The sequence below is a fragment of the Paramisgurnus dabryanus genome, chromosome 4, assembly GCF_030506205.2.
Source record: "Paramisgurnus dabryanus chromosome 4, PD_genome_1.1, whole genome shotgun sequence".
Classification (NCBI taxonomy): Eukaryota; Metazoa; Chordata; class Actinopteri; order Cypriniformes; family Cobitidae; genus Paramisgurnus; species Paramisgurnus dabryanus.
The window spans coordinates 34,544,404-34,559,719 of NC_133340.1; the positions used below are offsets into that span (position 1 = coordinate 34,544,404).

Consider the following 15,316-nt stretch of genomic DNA (forward strand, 5'->3'; position numbering starts at 1 on the left):
AAAACGGCACATTTTTGCACACACCTACAAAGTGTCAATTTTCACATGCTATAATAAATTATTTATATGGTATTTTGAGCTAAAACGTCACATATGTACTCTGGGGACACCAAGGATTTATTTGACATCTTAAAAAAGTCTTGTGACATTGCCCCTTTAACTCCAACAGCTGGATTTGATCCAACGCTTGGTTGAAATTACCAGTAGCATTTTTTTCTTTCAATGACAAAGGTTCTTAACCATACAGCCAACAAAGAATCATTTAAAGACCTTTATTTTTTTTATTTTTTTTTATTTAATATTAACAATATTCGTCTTGTGTGTTTTCAAAGGACATAGTGATTCGTCTTGGGAAAGAGAAAAACATTCTCCACCTGTTTCAGAGAAAACACAGCACAGTGTGAATCAGCTCAATCCTCTCCAACACACCCATCTACTGGCCAACAGTTAGTATTAAACGTTCACATTTACGCTGTCGTGCCCTGATTTATCAGTAATGATCAATATCTCTCTCACACATCCTTCTGTTTTTGTTCTTTTTCCACAGGACTGGATTTGCCCTTTATGATGATGCCCCATCCGCTGCTTCCTGTTGGACTTCCTCCTGCATCTGTTGCCATGGCAATGAACCAGATGAACCACCTTAATACAATTGCCAACATGGTTGCCAGCGCACAGGTGCACAGTCCTGTCTCCAGGCCAACATCTGTCATCAAGGTAGAAGACACACAACACTCGGATGTGCTTTACCGGCTCTTCTGCCGCAAGGTCATCAGGGATTTCTCAGACAAACTCATAGATATCATATAGCTGTAGTTTTAAGTTATTTTTAAGAGGTCAAAAGAATTTAGAAATGTCAATGCTGGTCCAGAGAAGCTTATGTTTACTGGTGTATCTGATGGACCATCATAGTCATGGCATTTAGCCACATGGTTTTTAGCTGGTGGAGAGTAGTTATGACAAAATGGGTGCTTGAGTAGAAAAGATACAGTACTGTGCAAAAGTCTTATGCCACCACCACCAGACTTGTTGTTGTAGAAGTTGTAATGTAAATCCATATTTATTTTTCAATCTATTTTATTAAGATACAAACAAAAAATACAGAAAATATGTAAAAAAAATTCAGGACTAAATGTGTTCTTTAGGCATCATCTGTGCTAAGTGTGACCTCTCCTGGCACTTAACACATCTTGAGCATTTTTTTAGCAGAATGAAGTAAAAAGATTAATTAAAATTATAAATTAGGATTTAATTTTAGAGATCCTGCAGTTTCCTACTATTGCTCAAGTGGAAGGGGAGTTCCCAGATAGCATGCAACCATTGAAACAATGTTAAAAATCGTTGTTTTGTCAATGTTAATACCATTGAATAAATATCACGTTTGCACCCTCCATTAATATTGAAAAAATATTGAAATTTCAACAAATCACCATTACCGTGATCAGTGTTTGCTTTAGTTGGGCCTTTTACTCTTGTGTTTTAATTTTAAGTTTTCTTTGACTGTTGAAGCAGTGTTTTAAAATACATCTGCTATTGCAAAGAAAACAAAGATCTAATGTTCTCAAGCAGTTTAATTATTGTAGATATACCTAAATAATATTAGTGAAATACAGTTAAAGATGTGTAAGAACTGGACATTACAGTACTAGTTGGAGACAGTGTCAGGTCTGTTATTTTGAGGATTATAAAAACACTTAGAAGTTTAAACTACTGAATCTATCTCTGACATCATGAATCGGTCTATGAATCTCATCAATGGTGACGATCAACAAAAGAAAGCTTCATGCTGCAATGCATGCTGGGTATCATCGTAGTACTAAACTAATTTATAACTCCCAGCATGCATTGCAGTTGATCATTTTATCTGAATTTGTTTATGATTGTCACCATTGTTGAGATTTGTAGGATGAGTAATGATGTCTGATGTGTCAGCAATTTTTCTGTTTGTCTTGTCACAGTGTATTTACAAACCAAAACAATTATAAATGTCAAAAATGGATCAACATAATCATGTAAAGCAGCTTAATTTTATATAATCCTGATATCTTCACAAAAATTAACTTTGAAACACATCTTTCTTTTCCAATGCACATGCGTTTCTACATAAACACATACAAACACCAAAAAAGAAAAGAAAGATTTAACTTAGTGAATAAGTCTAGAGTCAAGGACCCAACTAAAGCAAACACGGATCACAATAATGGTGATTTGCTGAAATCTCAATATTTTTTCAATATTAATGAAATGCAGTTAACAGTGACAAATCAACTGTTTTTAACATTGTTTCAATGGTTTGCATGCTATTTGGGTTTACCCTAAAAACTTGACACATCAGTTTACATTTTAATACAGTTTTTAATACTATTTACGCATTCCCTGTATTTTCTGGATGTATTCTTAAGAGACTGAGAAACAATCATATATGATCACTATAACATTGCAAACACAGCAAATCTAATTCTGGCATGGTGGCCTAAGTACTGTACATCAAAGTAAAACAAGCCAAAGTCGACAAAAGATGACATTTCAAAACAATTCGATAATTATACTATAATAAATCTATCTTGTTTTTGTCGCTATGTTGTGCTGACCCTGTCTTCTTTCACTTTGACCAGTTATTTATGTCCATTAGCTGGTCCAAACTGATTTGTTTGACTGTCTGCTGATTAGTTTTACAGTTTTTTTCGATTGCTAAACGACAGTGGGCACAACTGGAGCTACATGTGCAAAACTCTAACTACAGTCTGCAATACCAAAAGTCACATGAGCACAACTCTAAACACATGGCTCAAAACAGCTCCGTGCAGCCAAACACTAAACACAACCCTCACTGAGATAACACACACTGTCACTCACAACACACTGAGAGGAAAAACACTAACATCAAACACCAATACACAAAATACTAACTTTATATCTTTACAGCTTTAACAATTTCAGTGATGTCACACCAAGTAATGTTTTCTTTAAAGAATGATTTATTTATTGATTTATCACAATATTTTTTTTAGAACATCATAATTTTTTAGGGTAAATGAAAATTAGCAGTTTGCTTCAGTTGTCTGTAGTAATTTACGGAATTACAGTAATGAGAAAAAAGGTAGAAACTTAAAGTACATGAAAGGTAATATTATATATAAATGAAATATATATATGAAATTGGAATTTATATTTATATGAAATTGCAATCAGCAGTGTTTGAAAGGCACAAGGCTGAAATCAATTGTGTTTTGAATGTGTGATTCACAGTTTTGACAGCAGTGTGTTAGCATTTGAACAAAGTGCTGTAAATCCACAGTGTTGTGCAGGTTGTGGTTAAAGTCATGGGATAAGTGTGTAAAGTTTTGAAAACTGTGTTCAAGCAATGAAAAACGAACTAGAGTTTGGTCCACATGAACTGCTGCTGTGCAGACTGTAGTTAGAGTTTTGCACATGTGACTCCAGTTGTGCCCACTGGCGTTTAGCAATCGAAAAAAACTGTAATATCAACAAGACCCTAGACTGATGGTTAAATAGCAACATAAGCTTGAAATAAACTTTTACATGTAAATGGTTTCAAATCCAAACCTAAAATTGTATATTTGCTATATTTAAAGAGATGAAAATGAAAAATATGTCATAATTTACCCTCATGTTTAGTTTCTATATTCAAACAAGGTTAAATACTTTGATACTTTTATCAAATACTTTGACTGAATACTTTGACCACACGGTTGGTGGTGCCCATTGACTTTCCATAGTAGGAAAAACAAATAGTATGAAAGTCAATGGAATCGTCAACTGTGTGCTTACCATCATTAATCAAAATATTTTTTGTGTATGTGTGTGTTTTTAACAGAATAAAGAAACTCATACAGAGAGTAAATAATGACATCATTTTCATTTTTGGGTGTACTATCCCTAAGCATTGTTTTATATATAAAAAGAGACTGTCATTTACTTACTCTTACAAACATCTTTGAATAAACAAAAAAACAATAATAAAATGTCTACATTTTTGGGGGGTGAACTAGCCCTTTAATTATGCAGTTACTGTTATTATTGTAAGATATTGTGTATTTATATGTGACCCTGCCTCTGAAAATCCAGCAAAAATATTTTTTTGTAATTTACTGTTTTCCACATAAAATCACCCTTCATTATATAACCTTGATATCTTTAATAATGACTAAGTAAGATCGTGTCAAAGATTGCAATCAATGTGAATTCAGCAGTGGCGGCTCGTGACTGCTCATCTGAGGGGCGCTAATTCAAAATAAGTGTTCGGAGTGTCGTTGCTTGCGTTTTCAAAATATGTGTTTGTTGCGTCATGTGAACCATGTGCATCACGTGTTTAGTCAAAATTAGTGCCTGCTGCACACGCTTCAAAACCGCTTATGCTAAAAGAGACGCTCACGTTCACAAAAGACACTCCCTTAACCTTTAAACTCTAATTACGCATGATGATATGCGAGTAGCTGGCAAACGCGAGCGTCTCTTTTATCATAAACCCTTTAGACGCGTCTGCAGCAGGCACTTATTTTGACAAAACACGTGATGCACATAGGATCACTCGACGCGCGCAACACATATATTTTGAAATTACGTACCACACACATGACGGGCTACATACATGTTGTGACAAACTTTACATCGAGCACCCTCGAAAAAGAAGTCACTGACCGCCACTGGAAATCAATGAGCAAAATCAATCTTCTTCTGTTTAATTTTAGCAGGAGTGTTTTGAGGAGAGTCCCTCTTTGACAGCATCTGTAGAAGAAACGGTTCCTCAGAAACCTGAATCGTCGCCTCAACAAACCAGTTCATCTCTCAGCAGCCCTACAAACTCACACACACAATCTCCTCAGAAAGCAGGTGAATTTACACATTCAGACATGATATTACACATTAAAAACACACCCAGGACACATGGTGAGAGTGAGATTTGAAAGGCAAGAACCACTCGCCATATCTTAAGGAAATGTCGTTTTTGAATCATAATGTATTTATGTGAATCCTGTTATTGCACTGTGATATTATTCTTGTTTCATATCATCTTATGCAAATTATGCCTATAGCAAACAACATTATGTGATTTACATTGAAGAACCATATGTCTTAATCTGATCAACAATTATTGCAATGTTTTGTTGCATACTGTATGCAATAACAGCACAAAGCAATATACGTTCGTAAAAAAGGCTGTACCGGCCTTAAATCCTTTGATTTCATATATTAACTTTTTGAATCTCTCTCTCTCTCTTTAGCATACGACATTCATGAAGAACACAAAGAAACAAACCCAGCTCTGCTTATGAATCGGCTTTCCAACGACAGAGGTGCGTTTAACATAACGTTCATAGTGTATAACATAATATTACATAATCAAAACAAAGGTCTGACCTCATCTATTTCCAATATTGTAGTTCAAATATTACACACAGTTACATCATCTGTGTCGCATGAGATTACAAACTGTAATGCAATATTTTATTCGGTCTGATACATAGGTTAAAAAAAACACGATTAAAACTGCATGCTCATAAGTCATATCCTCTAATAGCAAATATATAAAATTTGTAAACCAACAGATTTTAATCACCAGGTAATGCTTAATGCTTGCATATTGAAGGGATATTAAAAATTATTTCCAAAGGTTGCATTTCAAAAAATAAACAAAATGACTAATTTTAATGTTAAAGCTTTAATAGGTGGTATAACATGTAGGAACATGTATTATTATTATAAATAATGTGCAAGTTAACATGTGCTGGGTTGTTTCTATCCATGGTTGGTTAAAATATAGACATTTTCTACATTGTAAAAAATTCCTTGTTGCAATAAAAATTTTCAAGTTTAAAGTGGGCATATTATCAAACTTTTTTCAGATGTAAAAAAAGTCTTTGGTGTCCCCAGAGTGCGTATGTAAAGTTTGAACTCAAAGTACCCCACATATCATTTATAATACATAGCATGCATTATATGTGCTGAATGTGCTGTTTTGGGGTCCTTTAAAATGCAAATGAGTATAAAATGCAAACACTGATCCCCATAATGGTGGTTTGTTGAAATTGAAAACCAATTGTGCTGTCAAATTTCTGAATGACCTAATTTTTCACATCGATGACCTAATGAAATCTGAATAACCACATTTTTCACATGCATGCTTGCAGAGAATGCTTTACCAAAACTAAATTACTGTGTTGTTCTTTAACTTTTTCGAGGTTGATAGAAGACCTGGGGACACAATTATAGCACTTAAATATGGAAAGGTCCAATTTTCACAATATGACCCCTTTAACTCTTTCCCCGCCATTGACAAGTTATCTTTTCAATTATGAGAAAACATTTGCATAAAAAACGTGTTCCTGGTTTTATGTTAATCTGTAATAACGCGATTATCCACTATCCACAATTTATTAAAACTGAAGCAAAAAATTATTTACTAATTTTAAACTAATTTTATGTGTTGATAATCGCTCGGAATTCCTTCACAAAAATGCAATTATTTCAGCTTTTTGCTATTTTTTTTTTTTTTTAAGAAAAATACCCATATTTAAGGTTTGTTTGTTTTATTGTTTCTTTAAAAGCAGAGGGTGTGTTCTTTAATTTGATATATTTGTATGTTTATATATTTTTAAAAGAGAATTTTCCTGGAAGGCATTTTGTAAAATGTTTGTGAAAACCGCAAAAATGCTGGAGGCAACTTTTCAAAAAATGGCTGGCCGGGAATGAGTTAATCAACTCAAATTTACAATCCATTATAACTTTCTTGATGAGTGAGGAGTTGCTATAATGAATAAAAATAAAGTTGAATTTGCTTAATTTATTTTAACTTTATTTTTATAATTTATAGCAACTCCTCACTAGTCATTAAAGTTGAAATTTGTCATTTCAAATTTATTAAACTTTAATTAAAATTTAAGTGCAACAAGGAATTTTAACAGTGTAGGTTATTGTCAAGTTTGTCTATATTTCATCCATCCATGGATTGAAACGCATTTTTAGGATGTAATTAATTGCATTCTTGATGTGTAGTTGAGCAGAATGCAGTGAAGCCAATGGTATTTGACAAGATCCCTCCTCAAGTGTTTCCCTCGGGGTTCCCTGCTTCTCTCCTATTCACAGATGGTCTTTCCTCTGTTGAGACACTGCTCACTAACGTCCAGGTACAGTCATGGAGAAAGAGACGCAAACACATACATATGAAGCCGCGTCCAAAATCATGTAACATGTTTGCGTGTATGTTTCAGGGCCTGCTGAAGGTGGCTTTGGAGAACGCTCGTCTGCAGGAGAAACAGCTTCAACAGGAGAGGAGAGAGCTGAAGATGGAGCTCTACAGAGAAAGAGAGATGAGGGAGAGTTTAGAGAGACAACTCACATCTGAGCTACACAGTCGAGGTATGAAGATTTTGGAGATATTTGGAGTCTGTTGACTATCATTATCATCATCTATTGACTTTGATTGTCATTGATTCACTATCAGAGTATTGGGTAAATAAAGGAGAAATAACGAGTTTGGTTCCAAAACGCAATAAATCAATTTTGACAAATTTTGGTAAAAATGTGTTTTCTATACCAAGAAAGTGACAAGATGAAAACCACTATTTTCTGTTACAAACTTTCACACAGCATCTTTACTGTAGGTTATAATAACATAAAAAATTCAAATCCATAATTTGATTTTCAAAGATTTATTATAAAAACTGATAATTTTTTTCCACAAAATGCATTGCAAGTCAAGGTCAATATATAAATGTGCATTCATCTTTGCCATGTTATATTCATTTAGTTGACTAGTGGTATACACTGATTAAAAAAATTAACATTAAATGCATTATTCGAAACACTTACTTCATATTAAGAACACTGTCACTGCTACGGTCATCCTTGGGACGTCGTCGCTGAACTTTTTTGACAGCGATCAGCTGTAAAATGTTTTGGTCCTGCTTGATTTTCGTTGACTTTGAGTAAAATAATGGAAAGTTTTTCATAAGATCCCCTGGGGTCAGTGTGTTAGCATGACTGAAGCTTGATGCTGTTGTGTGAGAACAAGCAACAGCCGGCATTTTTCTGTTGCCTGAGTGGCTTACGTTTCTTCCCCACTACAGACAACCAAAGGTTTATCCATTACAACAAAAGTATTATTTAGTTTTTGATTGTTTGTTGATCACGAAGTACAAACTAGATGAGGAAAACTAGGATTCCGTGTGTATTCAACACGCCACCGTTACAGTACGTGGAATGGTGCGCTGTGATTTGTTAAGCAGATTTATTGCATTCAGCAGAGAAGGAGGAGTGGTGTTTAGCACATTTTGGGAAAAAAGGAAGAAAAGATGACAGAATAACACAGCGGATATCGGATTTTACGTACAATTAAGAATTCTGTTTTTAATAAATGTAAACAATACTTAAATGTAAACATAAAAACTAAAATGCTATGTACAGGCCTTTCAATTCTGTCGTTCTCTCTACAGCCAGCATTCAGCGACGTCTAAAGAAGGAGAAGAAGGCAAAGAGAAGGTTACAAGAGGCGCTGGAATACGAGTCTAAAAGACGAGGGCAAATCGAGCAGGCGTTGCAACAGGCCACTTCAACCGACTCTCTCATACACGGTGAGATTCTCAGACCGTCTCTGTGTGTTTTGTTCAGAGTCAAACACTTTCAGCAGGCTTGGTCACCTGTTACTGTCTGTTAACACAGATCCAGTCAGTCTGGATATGGAGACAGGACACTGCAGAAGCCCAAAGGACAACTGCATGTTACAAGGTACAGTATTTTTTTCACAAGAAGGAGAAGAAGTGGCCTGTTTTATATACCATATTTTTTAATGTAGAACACAAATCTGACTTGTTGGTATTTAACTGAATAAAATAGTCAACAAACTTTGAGGGAAAAAGTCACATGCAGTATATTTTAATGCAAAAGTTGCATGATTGCTCATCCGAGGGGCGCAAATTCAAAATAAGTGTTCGGAGTGTCATGTTTTTTTGCTTGTGTTTTCAAAATATGTGTTGTTGCGTAATGTGAACCATGTCCCAGATAGCATGCAACCATTGAAACAATGTTAAAAATTTGTCAATGTTAATACCATTGAATCAATATCAGGTTTGCACCCTCCATTAATAGTGAAAAAATGACGAAATTTCAACAAACCACCATTATTGTGATCAGTGTTTGCTTTAGTTGGGCCCTTGACTCTTGTGTTTTAATGTTAAGTTTTCTTTGGCTGTTGAAGCAGTGTTTTAAAATACATCTGCTGTTGCAAAGAAAACAAAACTATAATGTTATCAAGTAGTTTCATTCTTGTAGATATACCTAAATAATATTAATGAAATACAGTTAAAGAAATGGATATTACAGTACTAGTTGGAAGCAGTGTCAGGTCTGTTATTTTGAGAATAATAAAAATACATTTAGAAGGTTAAACTACTGAATCTATCTCTGACATCATGAATCGGTCTATGAATCTCATCAATGGTGACGATCAACAAAAGAAAGCTTCATGCTGCAATGCATGCTGGGTATCATCATAGTACTAAACTAATTTATGACTCCCAGAATACATTCCAGTTGGTCGTTTTATATCAATTTGTTTGATGATTGTCACCATTGTTGAGATTTGTAGGATGAGTAATGATGTCTAAATGTGTCAGCATATTTTCTGTTTATCTTGTCACAGTGGATTTACAAACCATAACAAATATAATGGTCAAAACTGGATCAAAATTATCACGTAAAGCATCTTCACAAAAAGCAATCAGTTTTAACTTAACTTTGAAACACATCTTTCTTCTCCAATGCACTTCCAATGTTTCTACATAAACACAAACAATGAAAAGAAAGATTTAACTTAGTGAATGTCAAGAGTCAAGGGCCCAACTAAAGCAAACACTGATCACGATAATGGTGATTTGTTGAAATTTCAAAATTTTTTCAATATTAATGGAGGGTGCAAACCTGATATTGATTCAATGGTATTAACATTGACAAATCAACAATTTTTAACATTGTTTCAATGGTTGCATGCTATCTGGGTGTGCTTCACGTGTTTTGTCAAAAGAAGGGCCTACTGCACACACGTCAAAACCGTTTCTGATAAAAGGGACGCTCATATTCACAAATAATCGCAAGACACTCCCTTACCGTGAACTCTGATTATGCATGAGATTATATGAGTATCTGACAAACGCGAGCGTCTCTTTTATCATAAACCCTTTAGATGCGTCTGCAGCAGGCACTTATTTTGACAAAACAAGTGATGCACATAAGATCACTCAATGCGCAGAACACATATTTTAAAATTACGAACCACACACATGAGCGCCATTGAAAAAAGAAGTCACCTGCCCCCACTGAAAAGTTGCATTAACCCAATGCTGGGTTGTTTAAAGCTATAGTTGGCTAAAATATGGATAAATCCAACCGTTGGGTTTAAATTAAACTATACTCGGTTGTTTCATCTCACACCCTAGATTGTTTCAACTCATGGTTGGGCGAAATATGGATATTTTACGGCTAATTTAAATCCAACAGTTGGGTTTATCCATATTTTATCCAACAGTAGGTTTAAACAACCAGCATCTTTTAGATCCTCAAATCTGTACTGCATCACTCAGATCACATTTCTGCAATGTTTGTGGGATTAGTTAGATGCTAAAACAACACGGTCAGGACATACAAATAAACAACGTTATGGGAGGACAGTTCATTTCTCCAAGCAGTCCTTGTACAAAACGTATAAACACACTTACAAATGTAGCATGTATTTTTACAGACATGCACAATTTCAGCAGGAGATTAAGTGGTTTGTTCACATTTGATGTCTTGACCTCATTTACCCTTTCCCATCTCGACATCACCGCGGACCACTCATCCGCATCCTCCAAACAGATGACATCATCGGCTCCCACTGTCTCCGAATGAGACCATTAGCAAATAAACACATAGATGAATCAAAAGACCGGGGATTAATTGCAAGTTTCCTGTGTAAGCAAAGGCTCACCGCAGGAATATTTCAGCTTCACATATCTATTCGCGTATCTGCAGCTGGTCACTCTCTTTTTTTTTATCTAACCCCTTGCTACTATAGCCACATAATAAATTTCTTGAATTAGACATCAGGTTGATCTTAGTAAAATTGATTCCTAATACAGAGAAATTATGCTATATACAAATATACTTAATATAATTCAATTTATTTAGCTAAAACCTACATTTAGCTGTAGCTTAAAGATGAAACGGAGTTTGATTTATTAGTGCATTCCTCTCGAGTGGAATGGATTTGACTGACGACGCTCTGACAAGTGAACAGACATATGCGCTAATCGACACTTGATCTCTGGTCTTGACTTGTACTCGACTACAACACTGGATTGATTTCAATCATTGTCTTCACATTGATTTTAAACTTAATCGTGATTTCAAATCTTAATCAGTCAGTATTAAAGATATCAAGGTTATGTGCCGTATTCTGTCATGCTGCCATTTTGATTCCAAACCGAGGTCGTGAGGGATGGACGTCCAGAGCGGGTGCTTTAAACCTATTGTTTTGTATTAGGATGCTGGTAATTTAGCCATCAAAAACAGAAAATACATAATTTTACAAATTTCCACAGGAAAAAGAACCTCAGAAAACATGGTTTGTTAAAATGAGAAGGGACATATGACCTTATTTGAGATGAGAATGGCGCATTGTGTACATAATATCTATTTTGGATATTAGCCTGTTAGCTAATCGCTAATTTCTCATGTTGTAATCATGTTTACTTTTCTTTAAAACACCAATTTAGTTTAGTAACACAATATATTTAGGGCAGTACATTTTTTTTTCGTGATTAATCGCATACTGTATATATATATATATATATATATATATATATATATATATATATATATATATATATATATATATAAATAAAAAAAGACATAACATTATTCTCGCATGTATGTGTGTAGTCATATATACATAATAATTACACACAATACACACCCAAATATATTATGCAAACACAAACTTTTATTTTGTATACGATTAATCGCGATTAATCTTTTGACAGCCCTAAAATTTTTTAGAACAACTAAGTCCGTATCTCCAGTTTGTATTGAACATAAAAGTGTAAATCATGTATTTTCTTCGTTATGTTTTTTCAAGACATGAACATTATGGCTGTAACGATTAATCGCGTGTCCCATTAAAAATCCCTGTATGAAATCGACTCAGAATCGATTTTAAATCGGTTCTGTGTTTCATGCACAGCTTTTGTGTGTACTACGGGGTTTTGGTCAGTACAAAGTCCTTATCGATCTAAAACCTTTGAGTCGTAGTCGTTTAAAACATGCATTTAAAAAAGCAACACTCGTTAAACAAAAACATTCAAAATATTCTTTATTATCATAACAGAAATATAATAATCCTTATAGACATTTCCTGGAATAGCGTTTGTAATGCTACTTCTTCTGTGGCACAAAGGGAGTTTCTGCAAAAGAGCGCCCCTGGCTTTGGAATGTGCCAAGATTTCACCGTAATATAATTACAATTCATTCATTGAGAAACTGCGTATTTGCACGATTAATCGCTACAGCCTTAATGAACATTGACTTAATAATAAGTTATTGATGTGATAGTTTGTTGTGCAAAACCCATATGAACTCCCATAGTTGTGTACAAATGTTATTTAGTTAAAAATGAATCTTGCTTCTGTTGATTCTTGATTTTTGTGCTTAAAAAAACTTAATGGAGAATTTTTTTTAACATATTCTTACCTGGCTTGAATTTTTTGTAATCTGTACAAATTGGAGATATGTACTTAGTTATAGGACTATATTAGTGTTTTAAAGGGAAGAAAGCATGCTTACAACATTAGAGATTAATGATTAGCCAACAGGTTAATAACAAAACAAATTTTATGTACACATTGCGCTGCTCTTAACGCAGAATTAGGTCATATGTCCCTTCTCATTTAAGCAATCCATGATTTCTGAGGTTCTTTGTCCTGTGGAAATTTGTAAAGTGATGTATTTTCTGTGTTTAGATGGCTGAATGACCAGCATCCCGATACAAAACAAAAGGTTTAAAGCGTGCGCTCTGGACGTCCATCCCTCACAGCCTCGTTTTGGAATCAACCAAGAGGCAACCTTCCGCTAGAAGCTGGCTCCAAAAGGGAGTCAATTCCCAAAGACCCTCATGTTAAAATGCCCATCTTTAGAGCAAAAAAATATGTACAGCCTGGTACAAATATTGTTTTTGGTCTGTATAGCTAATTTTCCCCTTCAAGACAACTGTGAGGGGGGTGAAGTTTTTTGTAACTCATCCGTTTAAATTATACTAAGCTTTAAAGTTCTGCATAATTAAGGGAGTGGCCACTTGAGTGACAGGTGAACCGCCACTGTTGTCACTAGAGTCGAGCTAGGCGTGTGGGGTTTCAGCAACCAACCACCTAGGCTTCACCTAGTCCCGCCTCTTAACCCAATTTCAGATATCCGCGAGTGATGCGCGGTGACGCGCGGCTAATATGGCGACGGCAGACACCGCTTACTATTGGCTTCAAAAATCTTTAGAAACCTATGGGTGACTTCACGGACACTACGTCCATCTTTTTTACAGTCTACGCAATCAACATGGCGGCAGGCTGAACAAGGCGTATGTTTTCACAGAATTTTCTTTACATTGTATGTAGTCAGCAGTAAATCACAATAAAACCTTAAGCTGGGTTTTTACAGACAGGGTCACAACATAAATCGGTTAACCGGTTGCTTTAAATCAAAATGTTGGTCAGATATCCCCATATTTTACTTTATTTCAATGCTGAACATTGCTGTTCTGGACTGATCTGATTTATTGTTTTCTAACATTTGGCTTATTTCTTCCTTACAGAAAACAGAACATTTACAAAGAACCCACTAATGTATTAAGAAGAGGCAAACTTTCAGTGATAGTTCTCCAAATCATGGATACTCTCTACAGTTTTAAATGTTGTTACCAAACTATAGAGGACCTCCTTTAAATAATGGAGAAATGAGAGAGAGAAAGAGAGATAGTGGGATGAACTCTTCCACTGAACCTCACAACATTCCAGATTCTTTTATTTCTACATCCATTTAGCTTCACTCCCTGTTTTTAGTTTTGCTGCTCTATACAGGTAGTAATGTTACTTATTTGGAAGTATGTTCTGAACTGCTGTTATCACTGATGAACAGCTTTACAATGGTGACCTTTACTCTAATACTCAAGAGAGATGAAATGTAAATAATGGAGGATAACAGTGGGCCAAGAGAGGAAGATGAAAGGAGGATACATCTGGGTTTTGGTGTAGAAAACTTTAGTGTTTCTCAAATAAAGTGTGAGAATGTTTCCCTTTTTATTGCTTTCTCTCGTATGTCCATGTATGTCGTATGTCATCTGTCCATTTTTCCTGTTTATTTTAATGATATTTTAAAGCTGCATTTTGGGTTAACAAACAAAAGCAACTACGCTGTAAAAAGTAAAAGTTGGATCAATTAAAAAATTACTTCACTTGGTAGCACCTAAACATTTTAAGTTTTTTCAACTTCACTTAATGTGAGATACAGTGGTAAGATAACAGAAATTGTTTGTGTAATTATTTAAGCACATTATGTTTGGCAATACCCTTGACTTAGTTGAAGATCAGATCATGTTTTATCACAAAATTATTTAGAAAACCAAGAATTTCCAAAATGTTCACATACTTTTTCTGCCGCTATAATTTAAGTAACCAATTAAAGTATGAGCAGCTTTCACTTTTTTACAGTGTACATAAAAGACCCAATCTCACAGAAATTCATGTTATTGTCACAAAATGTTCAATTCATGAGAAAAAAATATTATGGCACAATAAAGAAAGTCATGCCACAGACACAAAAACTATAGAAATTCGTGCTGGGTGACACGAAAAAGACATTTTTGCTCCAGTGGCACGAAAAACAGCGGAAAATCGTGTCAATAACACAAATAAACTAATGAAATATTTCTTGACAATAACACTACAGGTGAGATAGTAAAGATCTGTATCTGCTTACCTTACCCTGATTTACAACTTTAAGCTTATAATAATGATTTATAATTTGAGCTATCAGGTACGATTTCACAAGAATTGTCAGTTTTTTACATTTGACTTGACCTCACATACAGAAGAAATGTAAAGTTACCTGCAGATCACGGTATAGAGGCAAAAGTGACCCATTGCAGCTTTATAGGGGTAGAGGACATGTCATAAAAATCGGACTTTTTCCATGTTTAACTCATTCCCCGCCAGCCTTTCTTTTTAAAAGTCGCCCACCTACATTTTTTTTTTTTTTGATTTCACAAAAGTTTTAC

At 34.7% G+C, this 15,316-nt stretch overlaps 1 protein-coding gene across 6 annotated transcripts in view; it reads left to right on the forward strand.

Moving 5' to 3' along the window:
* The window catches only part of dachb (dachshund b), a 50,313-nt gene extending 35,973 nt beyond the window's left edge, over positions 1-14,340 (forward strand). For 3 of the 6 annotated variants that reach the window (XM_065254331.2, XM_065254336.2, XM_073814391.1), the window contains 9 exons: positions 333-446; positions 548-717; positions 4,713-4,854; positions 5,247-5,318; positions 7,018-7,148; positions 7,233-7,380; positions 8,457-8,594; positions 8,683-8,748; positions 13,856-14,340. In XM_065254331.2, coding sequence (XP_065110403.1) covers positions 333-446; positions 548-717; positions 4,713-4,854; positions 5,247-5,318; positions 7,018-7,148; positions 7,233-7,380; positions 8,457-8,594; positions 8,683-8,748; positions 13,856-13,893 — 1,019 coding nt within the window. In that variant the 3' untranslated portion in view covers positions 13,894-14,340. The remainder of the gene's footprint in view (positions 1-332; positions 447-547; positions 718-4,712; positions 4,855-5,246; positions 5,319-7,017; positions 7,149-7,232; positions 7,381-8,456; positions 8,595-8,682; positions 8,749-13,855) is intronic. The other 3 variants (XM_065254333.2, XM_065254332.2, XM_073814390.1) reach the window with 2 other exon arrangements.
* The last annotated feature ends 976 nt before the right edge of the window (positions 14,341-15,316 follow it).